The following is a 17,796-nucleotide window of genomic DNA, read 5'->3' as shown; positions in this document are numbered from 1 at the left end:
TTTTTGTTAGGTGTGGAAAAGATTTTAGCACAGGTATTTAAGACCGAGTCTCCCTTCAAAACCTTGTGTAGATCGAGTTTTTTTCCGATTCCAAGAACCGCGGAAGTGGTATCGCAACCTGTGAATGCATGAAGGAACAGAAGACTGCTGCAGACATGGTTTCCCAGGAACTTCTTCATAACCTTAATGTCGTATACTGTTGCAGGACTCCCTTTATCCGAGTAGAAATAAAGCTTGTTGCCATCGCTGGTTGACGCGTGATGAAGTAACAACACCAAAAGATCTGTATCTTCGCCAATGAGACTAGTACTTTTGTTGGATGACATTGACACTGCTGCCTTAACAATCTCCACATCTGCATCCCCCTCTGATTGTATTACGTGGCAACCTCTGTCATTCATGCGCTGTGAAACGAGATTGATAAGAGACTGTCTGTTCTCCACATGCGAAAGGAAGTCCTCCTTTTTCCCGACAAATTTCGTTCCTTCAGCAATGTTCACTTTGTTACTTGTTCGTTTTTTGCACCGTCGCTGATGGGTAATGTCCTTAGTGTTTGGTCCTCCAATGTAACCATCAAATACTATCGTAGCCTTACCATAGTGCTTTAGTGTGAAAGATGCATAGTCTTCAGCGATTGGACAATATGTCTTTCCTTCTGACCACTTCAGTCGATGGAGAAGAGAACCTCCGTCAAGAACATAATGTTCCACTTCTGGTACATCCTTGAGTACTGCGTCATCTGAACTCTGTTCTTTTATAGCAGCCATCAGTTGTGCTTTGTTTGGTTTGCATAAGAGATGTTTTGCCTCAAAGAGGGATGGTGGGTATGGTGAAAGTTCATAGGCCATCACCTCATCAAAGGAAAGATCAGCAGTTTGAGACACCACAAGAAACCTTTGGAACAAAAGAGCGGGGTCTGTTGTTTTGTCCTTAGAACGTCAATAGCCTCACTGGATGCCAGGGTCTTGGCTTTCATTGACCGCTTGTACTTAACTGAAAACAGTGATTGACCCTCCATTGTTGCCACTATTTCTCTGCCAATGGTGAACAGGTTATGGACATTCACATGCTTATTTGCATTGACACCGGTGATAATGTTGCAAGGAGACACTTCATCAGAGAAAGGTGAAAAGGTCTCGAGTATATCTGCAATTTTCTCCAGGTCTTCACGATCTCTTCTCGTCCTTGACGTTCTTGCCTCCTTGTGTTGTTCACTGGTGACAAAGCTCTGGCGAGTGAAACCCTGCATTGCATCACTGTAGTAAGAGGACACTGGCACAGACAGAGTCCACAAGGCCCTCTGATGTTCGGACATTCCACTTCCTCTGGTGAGTCCTCCTGCAGTTCTTAGGGAGCGCATCAGAGCTTGCTCGATGACTAGGTCGCAACCCAGGCCTGCCCAGTACTGATCAGTCCGCCTTACAACATGCAAGCCATTCATAAATCTATGGAAGACTGATGGCATATCATCTTCCAGAGTGGTCATAGACTGGAGGTAAAGGTAGGCGGCCTTCACATAGTTCCCATGCCCAGCAGCTGCAAGAATGGGCATACATTCGGCTACAGCATGAAGGTGCATCATCCAGGATCCTGTACGATCGGCCTCGATAAGCTCCCTTGCCATTCCAACCATCTGTTGGTAATTCAGCCATAGTTTACTGGTGCGAGAGTGAGCGGATAATCCGTTTCTTTTGGTGGACAAGAGGTGGACAATTTCACTAAGGCAGGTAGAAGTGATGACCGAATTCAAGTCACTCCCCCCTGTCAGTGTCCGAGCATACAACTGCTCAAGTTCTTGCAACAGGTCTGCAATACCAGGATGGTCGCAAAGTACTTTGTCTGCAACTTGCTGAGTAAGACACTGATCAAGGAGGAGATGGCCACGAACTGCACGCTGAACTGCCTTTCCAGTCATGATGTGTTGCACAGCATTGTCACCATAAATTGTTCCCAAGATCTCTTTGATTCCACTCCCATCCATCAACGTTCCTATGGCACCCATAAGATTCATCAATGTGTGGAAGCTCCCGAGCATCAGGACAACATCTCGAACCGGGCTGTCTTCAGGCACCTCGTATTTGATTTCTGACGCTTTCCAGTAGAGTGTCTGATCGAATGTAACAACTGCAGCGGATTGGTGTTTATCAGTAAGGTTGCACAGATACTCAAGAGTAGAGAAGATGCATGACTTGTCTCCAGAATACTTGTCAATGATCGGCAGGAAGATTACCAAAGATGACCCCGAATGTGCATCATTCCATTCCAGCTCAGTGCAGGCTGTTTGAAGCGTAAAGACATCTCCCACAATACATCAACACGATGGTGAATGGCATCGAGAAATGGCAAGGGTTTAAATTTTGTGTTTCGGCGAGTGTGTTTTGCGAAACGGTGTTCCCTTACATCAACTCTGCTTTGTTCAACTATCTCCAAGTCCGCAGTCTTCCATCTGAGAACAGTGCGACTGACCTAACTTCCTGGAGTCACAGTAGCTACCATCCCCATGCTGTGGAAAAACCCCTTCCCATCTAACGTGATATTATGATCGACGTTGCCCGCAGCGAACATCAGTGCCGTATCCAGTCTGTCTATGGTACCACCGAGTACATCCTGGCCAACAGAATTGACAGCGTTTTCCTCGAATCGCTGAACTTCCGAATATGATGAACAATATCGCATGGCTGAGAGACTGTCTACAAGAAATCGAGACCTGAAATGATGATGGAGCTGGACTACTAACCCAAGCTGCAATGGAGCTACTACAGCCCTGGGACGTACAGCCTGAACAACTGATTGTCCAATGCTTGCGACCTTCCTGTGAATGTCCTTTCCAACGAAGAGGGTTTCAAGCAAGCAAAGCAAACTCTGGGGGAGATAATCTAAGGCAGACTGACATTCAAGCGAAGAAGTCTTCCGATATTCATCGGTTGAAGATGGGATCTTAGACTTGATATCGCTCTTGATTAGTTTGGCCGCAGTCTCTATGATGGCTCTCTTCTGGGCTTCTTCATCCGTTTCCTGACTACGGAAATAGTCCCTCAGGATTATTCTGGTCTTTTCACGGAATGTTACAATGTTAGGCAACCCTTCACACTCTGCTATGAATAGCGAATCGCCATACCTCTCCTCCAGCCTATACCTCAGCCATTTATTACTACAGCACTGTCTCCTTCTACAAGTTACTCCGTCATTTTCTTTGCAAGATCTGTGACAGTCAGTTGCTCTTCATAGTTGTCCTCGAGAAATGCACACATTCTCAAGAACGCTTGCTCTTGGTCCATGTTCATCGGCCTCCCTACCTTCCGTGGTTTCTTTGTAGTAGATCCACCACCATGACACATAGGAATTCCGTAATTTGTCCGAAAGTTAATGTCACATGAAGGATGATAGACAGTCTGCAGCATGTAAGTCCTTCCCAAAGTACGCGATTCTCCCTTGAATGGTGATTGCCCAGTCATCATTACGCTGTTTGCAATGTGACAAGATGGACCTTACAAATCCATCCGTTTTAACAAAGCTATAGTCATCGAAATCACTACTAGATCTTGTCTTCACCACTTCATGTCCACAGAACAAACACTGCGTCGTGCTGTCATAGGATCCAGTAGACACCCGTGTACCTGCAGGTGAACGATCGGAAGTAGCTTTCTTATGCAAGTCTATTTGCTTCTTGTTTATGTAGTTCATACGACATCTCTTGTGCACCACTGGTCCAGCAGCTACCACAGTGCTAATGCCCCTCTCAATACTCAGCTCCTTTCGCACCAATCACCACTCTTTCTCCGTCATCTTCTACTTCATGGCTGCATAAGGGGCAAGTTTCTTGACTTTCCATCATTCTCAGCTCTGTAAAAGAAGATAAATAAATCGTTAAATAATAAATATAATAGTAGTAGTTGTAAAAGAAATATGATAGACACTGAAACGCGAGTCACATTTAACATTTTACAGCTTTGGCGGCCATATTCTTTGACGTCACATTTGGACCCTTTGTGGTAACCCTATCTTGGTAAACTTTTAGTATGTTTTTCCCTACATGTAATACTACCAAAAAAACAATAAAACGCTTTCTTGGAATTTGTTCAGGGTAAAGGATTTTTTTTTCGTATTTTGACTGGACTATCTCACAAAGTCCAGCTTGTTTAGTGACTGTTCCCAAGGATGAGAGGGAGACGGACAAATTGAAGGAAGTACAGAGTCTTCATTAAAGTGAAACGAGAAAACATTATTAGGAAGAAAGGATGAGATCAAACGAAGGACCATCTTGTCTTGGTGGACCACCAGGTAGGGAAAACGGAAGAAAGAACCTCAAGTTCGGACACTCGTCTGATTGAGTTGATGGCTGCCAGGAAGGCAAATTTCCAGATAAAAAGGGAGAGAGATTTCTCTTGTAGCAGCTCCAATGTGGACTACTGAAGTACATCTAGAACTTGGTTGAAGTCCTATGGTTCTCCCGGTGGTTGATGAGGAGGAACAGAGTGTGTGACTCCCCTGAAGTAAGCTCCTTATATGAGGACAAGATGCTTGATTCTGAACAGAATGGACAGCGACATGACCTGACCCTTGAGGGAACTAAAGGATAGGCCAAAATCACGGCCTGACTGCACAAAGGCCAAAAGGGATGGTAGAGCAAAAACCATGGGGGCGGCCTGATTGACTTTGCACAAGTGGAAGAAGGCCTTTCATGTATGGTGGTAAATGCGAGAAGTAGGCTTCCTCTCTCTGATTATGGTCTGGATGACCTGATCGAAGATACCAGTGGAACACAGTACCGTGGCTTCAACAGCCATGCCATTAAACTGAGCAACTGAGAATTGGTGAAAGTGAGAGCCCTTCGAAAGAAGATCTGGAAGATTTGGAAGTTTCCACAGAACATGGCTTCCGGTCACACCACTCCACTGAAACTGCCCTTACTAAGGTCACCAATGACCTCTTAACCGCCAAGAGCAAGCGACACTACTCTGTCCTCCTCCTCCTGGTCCTGTCGGCTGCCTTTGACACAGTGGACCATTCCCTATTATTACAGACCCTCTCATCCCTTGGCATCACAGACTTGGCCCTATCCTGGATGTCATCATACCTAACAGACCAGACATTCAGCATCTCCCACTCACACACCACCTCCTCACCTCGCCCCCTATCTGTCGGAGTCCCACAAGGTTCAGTCCTAGGACCCCTGCTCTTCTCCATTTACACCTTTGGCCTGGGACAGCTCATAGAATCTCATGGCTTTCAGTATCATCTCTATGCTGATGACACGCAGATCTACATCTCTGGACCAGATATCACCTCCCTACTAACCAGAATCCCTCAATGTCTGTCCACTATTTCATCCTTCTTCTCCGCTAGATTTCTGAAACTTAACATGGACAAAACAGAATTCATCATCTTTCCCCCATCTCACGTGACCCCCCCCCCCCCAATGAACCTATCCATTACAGTAAATGGCTGCCCACTCTCCCCAGTCCCACAAGCTCGCTGCCTCGGGGTAATTCTTGACGCTGATCTCTCCTTCAAACCACATATACAAGCCCTTTCCACTTCCTGCCGACTTCAACTCAAAAATATTTCACGAATCCGTTCATTCCTCAACCAAAAATCTGCAAAAACCCTAGTCCATGCCCTCATCATCCCTCGTCTTGACTACTGCAACCTCCTGCTCAGTGGCCTCCCCTCGAACACTCTCGCACCCCTCCAATCTATTCTAAACTCTGCTGCCCGACTAATCCACCTGTCCCTTCTATTCCCCAGCTTCTCCCCTCTGTCAATCCCTTCACTGGCTCCCCATTGCCCAGAGACTCCAGTACAAAACCCTAACCATGACATACAAAGCCATCCACAACCTGTCTCCTCCATACATATGTGACCTCGTCTCCCGGTACTTTCCTGCACGCAACCTCCGATCCTCACAAGATCTCTTTCTCTACTCCCCTCTTATCTCCTCTTCCCACAATCGCATACAAGATTTCTCTCGCGCATCACCCCTACTCTGGAACTCTACCACAATATATCAGACTCTCACCTACCATCGAAACCTTCAAAAAGAGCCTGAAGACCCACCTCTTCCGACAACCCTATAACCTGCAGTAACCACCGATCGACCAAACCGCTGCATGACCAGCTCTACCCTCGCCTACTGTATTCTCACCCATCCCTTGTAGATTATGAGCCTTCGCGGGCAGGGTCCTCTCTCCTCCTGTACCAGTTATGACTTGTATTGTTTAACATTATTGTACTTGTTTTTATTATGTATACCCCTCCTTACATGTAAAGCGCCATGGAATAAATGGCGCTATAACAATAAATAATAATATCTGTGAGGAGATTGATTACTTCCACGTACCAAGTTCTTTTCAGCCAGTCTGGGGCTGTGAGTATGACGGGCACTTCTTACTACTTGATTTTCTTGACCAGCCTGGGGATCAGCAGTGGAGGAGGAAACAGGTATGGGAGGAAGAGTTGGGACCGGAAGATCGCCATTACTTCAGAGACGACTGCTAAGGGATCATAAGAGCTGGATACAAACTGCCGAACCTTATTGTTCAGTCTTAACGCCAACAGATCGATGTCGGGAGTTCCCCATCTGAGGCAGATCTTGCTGCAGACTGACAGGATCAGGGACTATTTGCCCAGGGCAAGGTCCTCTCGACTGAGAGATTGCGGCCCAGTTGTCCACTCCAGGGATGTGTACCACTAAGATTGACAGTACCATTTGGCCAATGGTTGGAACTAAAACAATTTTTACATCACTGCTCAACTTCGAGCTTCTCATTCGTGGTTGATGTATGCCACCGCTGTGGCATTGTCAGGGAGAAGGTTCTGCCAGTGAAGAAAGAGTCAGGAAGAATCCTCTGAATTCGAGAATGTTGATGTGAAGGAACAATTCCTTAGTGTTCCATCAACTCTGGACAGGTAGGTCTTGAAAAACTGCTCCCCAACCAAGCATCCATTGTTACATCTTTCCAACGAGGTCTTTCATGACGAACGAGGAGAGGGCATCTCCACCCTTCCAGGGACTTCATGATCTGAGAGGGAAGTGTGACAAGCCGGTCCAGGGAGTGAGTGGACTTGTCCCATCGTGATGGGAGAAAGACCTGTAGAGGGAACGGAGTGTGTGTAGTATGGAACTGAGCGAATGGGACTGCTTCCATTGAGGCCACCATCTTGCCCAATATGCTCATGGAGAACCAAGGAGAGCATGGGGAGGGGACATCTGAGAGTACGAATCCCGATTTTTTTTTTTTTTTTTTTTTTATTTTTTTTTTTCCCCCTGAGCAGAATCAAACCACATTCCAAGAAGACTATGCATTGGGCTGGAGTCAGAGAAGTCTTCAAACTGTTGATGATCCAGCCAAGATGAGTGGGATTTAGCCTTGATCAGGATATCATCCACATAAGGGATGACAAGAACGCCTTTGCTCCGAAGTATGGCTGACAGTCGCCATTACCAAATGGCAGAGCTGTGAGGTCTAGGATGGGATGAACTGAGCCATCCTTCTTTAACAAAAAAAACAGGTGTGAATAAAAACCTAAAAAGCATGGTTACGACTAGCAACAAACTAACTGTCACTTTATTAGTGGTCATAACCATGGATACCAAAGGTCCTCCAATGTCTGCACATGAATCATAGAATCGTAGAGTTGGAAGGGACCACCTGGGCCATCTGGTCCAACCCCCTGCTCAAAGCAGGATTCACTAAATCATCCCAGTCAGATGTCTGTCCAGCCTCTGTTTAAAGACTTCCTTTGAAGTTGAACTCACCACCTCTCGTGGCAGCCTGTTCCACTCATTGATCACTCTAACTGTCAAAAAGTTTTTTCTAATATCTAATTTGTGTCTCCTCCCATTCAGTATCATCCCATTGCTTCTAGTCTTTCCTTGTGCAAATGAGAATTAAGTTGATCCTTCTACAATGTGACAGCCCTTGAGATATTTGTAGACAGCTATTAAATCTCCTCTCAGTCTTCTCTTTTGCAAACTAAACATTCCCAAATCCTGCAACCTTTCCTCATAAGACAGGGTTTGCAGACCAGTCACCATTCTGGTCGCTTTTTTCTGAACTTGCTCCAGTTGATGTCTTTTTTAAAATGTGGTGCCCAAAACTGGACACAATATTCCAGATGAGGTCTGACCAAAGAGGAGTAGAGGGAAATAATGACTTCATGTGATCTAGACTGTATGCTTCTGTTAATACATCCTAGAATTGCATTTGCCTTTTTGCTGCTGCATCACACTGTTGACTCATATTCAGTCTGTGATCTATTAGTATACCCAAGTCTTTTTCACATGTGCTGTTGCTTAGCCCTATTCCTCCCATTCTGTATATGCTTTTTTCATTTTTATTGCCCAGATGTAGTACTTTGCATTTTTCCCTGTTAAAAACCATTCTGTTAGTTGCTGCCCACTTCTCCAGTTTATTTATATCTTTATGAATCCTCTCTCTCTCTTCTCTAATATTAGCTATCCCTCCTAGCTTTGTGTCATCAGCAAGTTTAATCAGTTTACCCTCAATTCCATCATCTAAATCGTTGATAAAGATGTTGAACAATACAGGGCCCAGGACAGAGCCCTGTGGTACCCCACTTGAGACATTCTTCCAACTGGATGTGCAGCCATTTACGACCACTCTTTGGGTTCGATCACTAAGCCAGTTATCAATCCACCTAACAGTTGCCTTGTCCATTCCATACTTAGTCATTTTTTCAATAAGGATTGTATGAGATACTTTGTCAAATGCTTTGCTGAAGTCAAGATATACTATATCTACAGCATTTCCTTGATCCACCCAATCAGTGATTCCGTCATAGAAGGAAATTAAGTTAGTCTGACATGACTTATTAGTTACAAACCCATGCTGACTCTGTTTAATCACTTCATTCTTTTCCAGGTACTGACTTACATGTTGTTTAATAATTTGTTCAAAGATCTTTCCTGGTATAGAAGTCAGACTCACCGGCCTATAGTTGCCTGGGTCCACCTTCTTCCCCTTTTTGAAGATAGGAACAACATTTGCTCTTCTCCAGTCTTCCGGGACTTCTCCTCTTCTCCAAGAATTTTCAAAGATTATGGAGAGTGGTTCAAAAATTTCTTCTGCTATCTCCTTCAGTACTCTGGGGTGTAATTCATCTGAACCTGGAGACTTGAATTCATTTAGGTTAGCTAAGTGTTTCCTCACTATCTTTCTGTTTATAGATATCCTGGATTCTTCTATTCCCTTAATAGGACAGTGAAGAACAGTTGATGTTACATTTCCTTTCTGAGCGAAAACAGATGCAAAATAGGAATTTAAAAGTTCGGCCTTCTCAACATCCTGTCTTACCATTTCATAATTTTCATCCTGTAAAAATCCTGTAGCATCTTTTCTTTTACTTTTGACATATCCCCAAAATCCTTTATTATTGCTTTTGACATCTCTTGCAAGCCTCAATTCATTGACAGCTTTAGCTAATCTGATTTGTGCCCTGCAGGTTCTGCAGACAGCATTATATTCTTCTTTAGATATGCTCCCTCTTTCCATTTTATAAACATTTTTTCTTCCTTTTTAGCATGTGCTTAAGTTCTGTGTTCATCCATCCTGGTTTCCATAAATGCTTCCTATTCTTCCCTCTTTTCGGAATTGTTAACAATTGTGCTTTGAGAATTTCATTTTTCAAGATTTCCCATCCTTCCTGGACATTTTTGTCTTTAAGGATATCCAGCCATTGGATCCCTCCAAATCTCTTTCTGAATCCCTTAAAATCTGCCTTTCTGAAATCTAACCTTGACGTCTGAGTCTTCACAGGTCTTCCTCCTCTAGTTATCCAAAATTCTAAAATAGCATGGTCGCTACCTCCTAGGGTCCCAGCCACTTTTACCTCCTCAACCATTTCCTCCCTGTTTATAAGGATTAGATCCAAGGTAGGAGTTCCCCTTGTTTTCTCCCCTACCTTTTGGAAGATAAAGTTGTCAGCAAGAGAGGATAAGAATTTCCTTGACCTGTTAGAAAGAGACATTATGAATCAGAAAAACTAAATACTACATTTCTAATTAGGGGTATTTGCTAATATTATTACTACACCTGCTACATATTGGGAAGGAGAAAGGGGAAGCCGGGAAGAAGAAAGGGGTTCTTTGGAAGTTTGGACTCAAGAATGTGGGATAATGGAAAATTCTATTTTGTAGCCATGTGAGACTATCCCAGACCCAAGCGTCGTCGAAGGATCCTTCCTCCCGGGGAAGCTCCTCAGGTGGGGATGCCCCGTCATGCTGAAGAGAATCTGTTGCATCTGAGCCTGGAGGACCTGTGCTGGTGGGTTTGTGTATGCCTGGAAGGTGCTAGCTTGAAGAAGGGTCTCCTCTTTTCCTGACGTGCTAGGGATTTGTCCTGCCAGTTGCTGTTCTGGACTGAGAATTTCCAAAAGGAGCAAAACTGAATCATGCGGCTCTTGGGAAGCTGACATTTGGCCCTCTGTGTGGAAGCTAAGTACTCCCCCCCCCCCCCCCCCACCCTATCCCCTCATTGCGTCCGAATTTATATTGTCTAGCTCGTTTCCGAAAATCCCGGAGCTCTGGAGAGGGGAGGCTGGTGAGCGGCTTTGTGGATGCTGAGTCCATGTTCCATGCCTTCAGCTGTAAGACCCTGTGGATCATAACATTGTTGCCAGCCACAAGAGCTGAGCAAGTGGCTAAGTTGAGAGGAGTCAATAGAAGGTACTTACTGTAACTGCATGTGCAATCTGGTCCACTAATTCGGCAGTGGGAGTGTCCGACAAAATATCTTGACACAAGTGTTTTGGCTCACGCCAAAACAGACTTTGATACCCACATTGCGGCGAAGGACCGGCAAAGGGACGATTGTGCCTCCTCAAAGATTTGTGAAACATGGGAAACAGAAAAAAGCACAAATATGGTTTTATCCACCTGATTATTTCCAATTAATTCCAAAGAACTGCTCACCTGATAGTGTAGAATAAATGCATGTATATATCAGCTGCTGCAGATCCACAAGTCGACAAGCGACCTAGTCAGAACCATTATAATGGAAAAATGTTAGTTATATCCACGCTGCCATATGATTAACAAATCAAGATATGGTTGGAAAAAACTCTGGTGGTTTATTCTATGCGTTTTGAAGTCTATATGACTTCTTCAATCCGGGCTGAGGGATGAGGCCTGACCAGAGAGAAACTTCCTGTTACAGAAAGAACAGACAAAGTGCAGGACAATAGCTGGAGGGTGGGAGCGAGACTCCCTGGGGTTAGGCATAGGGGAGGAGAAATGTGCCAGAGAGCGAGCATTGCTAAGAATAGAGACCTGCCCCCAAGTGACAGAGCTTATCCAGGTCCTAGAGCCTGTGACCCTGGAGAACTGGTGGAAACGGTGGCTCAGCGGTACTGAGCGGTGAGCTGTAGAGTCGTGGCAACTGCAGCGCCTGCAGCAGATGAAGGTGACTCAACGACTAGAAGATGGTAGGAGAAGAGTAGGTGGTAGCATCAAAAAGATCGCACGGACTTCCTACACGTCTAAATGAAAGGAGCGCCCTGATAAGCTTAGAGCGATGGGCAGGAGTGGCACAAGAAAGCTGACGTGCTATCAGTCGGGCTGCCAGGGGCGTGGTCTAGCCATTGGAGAAGGGTGTTTAATTTTAAAGCTTGGATGCCGAAGAGACCAATGGTGGCACGGAAGGAGCATCTGGTCTTAGTGGGGACAATCAGGTCGGGGAAGGGAAAGGTTTGAACCTGTTGTCGGGTTTTTTTTTTGGTTTTTTTTCTTCGGAGCACCCTTATCTGCCCAGGGATTTAAAAGGTAACTGTTCTGGAGATCCCAGAATCCCTCTTCACAGGTTGATGATGGAGGACAGTCATCAAACGCTGCCTGTCGGGCGACAGGAAGGTAACGAGTCAGTCTTCACTCTCTGCATCATCTGGCTCTGGTGGGGGAATGGTCACGAGTATGGTGGCCCATCCGAACCTCAAGCACTCTTGTTGTGTAAGGGTGCTTTCACATTGCGTTCCGTCACCCGCTCAGTGGCTCCGTCATTTCTTACTTCTGACGCCCCTGCAAAACGGGATTCTGACATATGTGCCAACGAGGCCATAGACTATAATGGTGCCGGCAGAGCAATTATACAGTCAGGGTGTCTGCCTCCACTAGGTGTACACACTTGAAAATGATGCACAGTAGAGCGGCACCATTATAGTCTATGGCCCGTTGTGGCATGCGTCCAAATCCCATTTTGCAGGGGATTCAGACATAAGCCACGAAGGGGCCACCAAATGGGTGTCTGAGCACAATGTGAAAGCACCGTTAGGTGGTTAGGGTCCTGCCATTTAGACCAGAGAGCAGTTACAGTAGTGAGACAATTCACTGTGCCCTCGGTCTCTATGTGGGATCACCTCTCTATGTGGGATAATAGAGTGACACAACTCCACTCTGTTGCTCTCACAAACCTTATCTGAAAAAAAAATTTAAATTCTAAATAAAAATCATAAATGAAAAACAAACCTAAGGTAAAAACAGAAGTGGGTCGAGACCTGTGCCTGCCTCCTACTGACACTAAGCTAAAACTGAATAACTTCCTGCCAGTTGGTGAGTGAACACTGCTGGGGAGGAGCAGTCTTTTTTTGCCTAGTGTCAGCCTCCTAGTAGTAGCAGCATACACCCATGATTTCCTGTGTCTCCCAATGAAACGATAAAGAAAAAAACCTTCATACGGCTATGTTGACAGGAAAAAAATGAAAAATGTTAGCTTTTGGAAGAGGTGGAGGTAAGAAGGAAAGTGCAGAAAATAAAAATTATGGGAAGGAGTTAAACAGTTACCGTACTCTTGCGTGTACGCAACCTGCCAATCGCCCAGCGGAGCAAACCGCTCTTTTTCCTGGTGACGTTATTTTTAAAAAGAGCCTTTCACAACTGTTCATTCTATATGATGTGCATTCTTTCGGCATCCTGAGTCTCCAGGACAGAGTGAAGAAAATACGAAAAAATGTTATCTGCATTCCTGCTACTATTTGCAGGAATGTACAGTTTAAGGTCAAAAGTTGTGAAAGGTCCTATCTAAACTTGTTTAAAACCGATCGCTCTCGGCAGAACATCATCTTTGTAAATAGGATATGTGCTGCCGAAAACAATAATGTACACAGAACAATCTAACACTGATCGTTCTGTGAGCATAGTAAGCGCGATCTAAGCAGACTATTAAATGACCGCAGATCAGCAAATAAGTCATTGTAATTTATTTGTTTCATGATGTATTTTTTTTTCTTATTTTTTGCAGTATTTTGGGTATTTGTTTACTAGTTTATTTTTCCCTCACAGTTGGAATGTGTGGGGAGTGTGGAAACTGGTATTGTTGCCATGAGTTGGAGCCCTGATCAGGAACTTGTTCTACTTATAACAGGTATATGTCCATTAATATGGAAATGACTATTATTTTATGCACATATTATGTTAATATCAGACTACCGTTAAATTCAAATGGGAGAAATTTAAAGAGTTGGTCAATCAATATGACTGTCAGCCATGTGTTTCATTTCACTGATATGGTTTTTACCCTAATACTAAGGCCTAGATTGCTTTGTGTTCACTTGTGCCAATAATGTGAATTAGCACACACATTTGTCAAAAACTCAAGAGTCTCATGCCGCAGGCCCCTGAGCACTATACATTGCACCTGAGTCACTGGGTGGGAAACACCTAAAAAGGTACATGTGCAGCATTTACGATCACATTTTCCAAACTCTTGTTTGTAGACTACAATTTTTTAATTTATTTTTTGTAATCTGTTTCTATGGAGACACAAAAGTATGCATTGGAGCTGTAGACCAAAAATGATTGATTTTTTTAAGTTTTAATTTTAGATGCTTTAGAACAGTACAAAAACATTTTGTTTTGAAGATGTACCATACATAGTCTTTATATCTGTTTCACATTTTTCTATAATATGTGCTTGCAAAAACAACCGCCGATACGCCTTTTAACGGTGGCAGTTAAGGGTACTTAGGCCACAGCACCGCTTTTTAACGGCACTGACAAGTAAAGTATATAGCGCCCCCAGAGTCTGAATTTCTCCGGGATCTTGGCTACCAGGGGTAGCTCAGACACCAGAGAACATTTTTCGGCTCGGTTTTTACCGACCCCAATGTTGCGATCGCCGTTATTAACGGTATAACTGCGACCGCAAAAAAAAAAAAGTCAGATTTTCTATTTAATTTCTCTCTCTTCTGATGTGATCGCACATCAGGGGAGAGAGAAGTAGGGTCTCCCGGTACCTCTGGTGTCCCTGCAACCCTCTGTGAATTCCCCCGGGCTGCCGGCGTCTTCTTCCGGGAGAAAATGGTGGGCGCAGTGCGCCTGCTGAGATCTGCCGGCCGGCAACAATAGGAATGGTCAAAATTAAACAATAAAAAAAACAGTAAATTAAACCCCACTTTCTCACCCCCTTAGTTGGGTAAAAACAATAAAATAAAATAAAAATATTTATTTCCATTTTTCCATTAGGGTTAGAGTTGGCCTACAGTGAGTGGGGCTAAGGTGAGTGGGGTTATGGTTAGGGTTGGAGTTAGAATGGGGGGGTTCTACTGTTTAAGTACATCAGAGGGTCTCCAAACGTGACATGGCGTCATCATTGATTCCAGACAATTTTGCGTTCAAAAAGTCAACTGGTGCTCTCTCCCTTTTGAGCCCTGGCATGCACCCAAACAGTGGCTTTTACCCACATATGGGGTATCGGCGTACACAGGAGAAATTGCACAACAAACTTTGTGGTCCATTTTCTCTTGTTACCCTTGTGAAAATAAATAAAATTGATTCCAAAGTGAATTTTTTGTGAAAAAAATAAAATGTTCCTTTTTCCCTTCCACATTGCTTTAGTTATCGTGAAGCACCTGAAGGGTTTAAGCTTTTTGAATAGGATTTTGTGCACATTGAGGGGTGCAGTTTTTAGAATGGTGTCACTTTTGGGTATTTTCTGTTATATTGACCCCCCAAACTTCAAAAAATGGTTTTGTAAATTGTGTTGGAGAAATCACTGGTCACCTTTTAACCCTTATAACGTTCTGACAAAAAAAATTGTTTCCTAAATTGTGCTGATGAAAAGTATACATGTGGGAAATGTAATTTATTAACTATTTTGTGTGACGCCACTCTCTGATTTAAGTGTACAAAAATTAAAAGTTTGAAACTTGCAACATTTTCAAAATTTTTGCCAAATTTGTTTTTTTTTTTCTCATAAATTAACACAAGTTTTATCAAAGAAATTTTCCCACTAACATGAATTTCAATATGCATGAAAAAACAATCTCAGAATAAGTGGGATACGTTGAAGCGTTCCAGAGCTATGACCTCATAAAGTGACAGTGGTCAGAAATATCAAAATTGACTTGGTCATTAAGTACCAAATTGGCTCTGTCGCTAACGGGTTAAGCCATAATGAATGGATTCAAAAGAAAAAACTTTGAACTTACAATATTCTTAATGTGTTGGCTTTAAAATTTGGATATAAAATGACATGAGTTCAGTGCCATGAGTTGTATTTTAACACATTTTGCTGTGTTTTAGCCATTGTTATGTTTTATAATGGAAGAATTAAGAAATCTGATTTCTTGTTTTGCTGTAACTCATTAATGTATGCAACAGGCTGGAATCCACCCATAATACAGTGGGGAAAAAAAGTATTTAGTCAGCCACCAATTGTGCAAGTTCTCCTACTTAAAAAGATGTCAGAGGCCTGTAATTGACCTCATCGGTAGACCACAGCTATGAGAGTCAAAATGAGAAAACAAATCCAGAAAATCACCTTGTCTGATTTGGAAAGATTTATTTTGCATATTATGGTGAAAAATAAGTATTTGGTAACCTAAAGACATGCAAGATTTCTGGCTCTCACAGACCTGTAACTTCTTCTTTAAGAGGCTCCTCTGTCCTCCACTCATTACCTGTAGAAATGGCACCTGTTTGAACTTGTTACCAGTATAAAAGACACCTGTCTACAACCTCAAACAGTCACACTCCAAACTCCACTATGGTGAAGACAAAAGAGCTATCGAAGGACACCGGAAACAAAATTGTAGCCCTGCACCAGGCTGGGAAGACTGAATCTGCAATAGGCAAGCAGCTTGGTTAGATGAAATCAACTGTGGGAGCAATAGTAAGAAAATGGAAGACATACAAGACCGCTGATGATCTCCCTCGATCTGGGGCTCCACGCAAGATCTCACCCCGTGGGGTCAAAATGATCACAAGAACGGTGAGCAAAAATCCCAGACCCACACGTGGGGACCTAGTGAATGACCTGCGTAGAGCTAGGACTACCGTAACAAAGGTTACTGACAGTAACACACTACACCGCCATAGACTCATATCCTGCAGTGTCAGACGTGTCCCCCTGCTTAAGCCAGTACATGTCCGGGCCCATCTGAAGTTTGCTAGAGAGCATTTGGATTATTCAGAAGAGTATTGGGAGAATGTCATATGGTCTCATGAAACCAAAGTAGAACTGTTTGGTAGAAACAAAACTTGTCGTGTTTGGAGGAGTCAAAATGCTGAGTTGCATCCAAAGAACACCATACCTACTGTGAAGCATGGGGGTGGCAACATCATGCTTTGGGGCCGTTTCTCTGCAAAGGGACCAGGACGACTGATCCTTGTACATGAAAGAATAAATGGGGCCATATATCTGAGATTTTGAGTGCAAACCTCCTTCCATCAGCAAGGGCATTGAAGATTAAATGTAGATGGGTCTTTCAGCATGATAATGATCTCAAGCACACCAACAGGGCAATGAAGGAGTGGCTTCGTAAGATGCATATGAAGGTCGTGGAGTGGCCTAGTCAGTCTCCAGATCTTAACCCCATAGAAAACCTTTGGAGGGATTTGAAAGTACCTGTTACCCAGCGACAAGCCCAAAACATCATTGCTCTAGAGGAGGTCTGCATGGAGGAATGGGCCAACATACCACCAACAGTGTGTGCCAACCTTGTGAAGACTTACAGAAAACGTTTGACCTCTGTCATTGCCAACGAAGGATATATAACAAAATATTGAGATGAACTTTAGTTAATGACCAAATACTTATTTTCCACCATAATTTGCAAAATAATTCTTGCCAAATCAGTCAAGGTGATTTTCTGGGTTTGTTTTCTCATTTTGATTCTCTCATAGTTGTGGTCTACCTATGATGTCAATTACAGGCCTCATCTTTTTAGGTGGGAGAATTTGAACAGTTGGTGGCTGGCTAAATACTTTTTTTCCCCCAATGTATTTGTTAAAGTGCATTTGGATCCATTGTTAAGCAATCTTGCTTCTTGTTATAGGTCAGCAGACAATCATATTGATGACAAAAGACTTTGAACCAATTGCTGAAATACCGATCCACCAGGAAGACTTTGGAGAAGGTGATTTCTGTTTTTCTGGATATGAAAAATGTATAAACTACATTTTTGCAGCTTGTAAATTTATCTTCTTAAATTGATACAGGGAAGTTTATTACAGTCGGTTGGGGAAAAAAAGAGACCCAGTTTCATGGATCTGAAGGAAAACAAGCAGCCAGGCAGAGAGTAACGGTAATGTATCTGGGACATAAAAGTAAAAATATAAAATTCCCAGGTGTCTTTTATTTAAAGGGAACCTGTCACCATGGAAATGCCGTCTAATCTGCAGGCGCCATGTTATAGAGCAGGGGGAGCTGAGCAGACTGATATATAGTTTTGTGAGAAAATATTCAGTATAACCTGTGTGTTAATCACGTAAACCTCTGCTTTTTCTGGGGTTTTCAGATAGCTGGGTGGTGCCGTCAGTGATTGACAGCTGTGTCTGTAGAC

At 43.5% G+C, this 17,796-nt stretch overlaps 1 protein-coding gene across 5 annotated transcripts in view; it reads left to right on the top strand.

Moving 5' to 3' along the window:
* ELP1 (elongator acetyltransferase complex subunit 1) overlaps positions 1-17,796 on the top strand; it is a 170,169-nt gene that overhangs the window by 51,098 nt on the left and 101,275 nt on the right. For all 5 annotated transcript variants that reach the window (XM_073545308.1, XM_073545338.1, XM_073545315.1 and 2 more), the window contains exons 4-6: positions 13,295-13,376; positions 17,290-17,370; positions 17,453-17,538. In XM_073545308.1, coding sequence (XP_073401409.1) covers positions 13,295-13,376; positions 17,290-17,370; positions 17,453-17,538 — 249 coding nt within the window. The remainder of the gene's footprint in view (positions 1-13,294; positions 13,377-17,289; positions 17,371-17,452; positions 17,539-17,796) is intronic.

Source organism: Dendrobates tinctorius, unplaced genomic scaffold (assembly GCF_039654945.1).
Source record: "Dendrobates tinctorius isolate UK_male_01 unplaced genomic scaffold, ASM3965494v1 ptg000011l, whole genome shotgun sequence".
NCBI classification, from domain to species: Eukaryota; Metazoa; Chordata; class Amphibia; order Anura; family Dendrobatidae; genus Dendrobates; species Dendrobates tinctorius.
The sequence above is the reverse complement of the archived record's forward strand: the minus strand, read 5'-3'. Positions and strand labels throughout refer to the sequence as shown.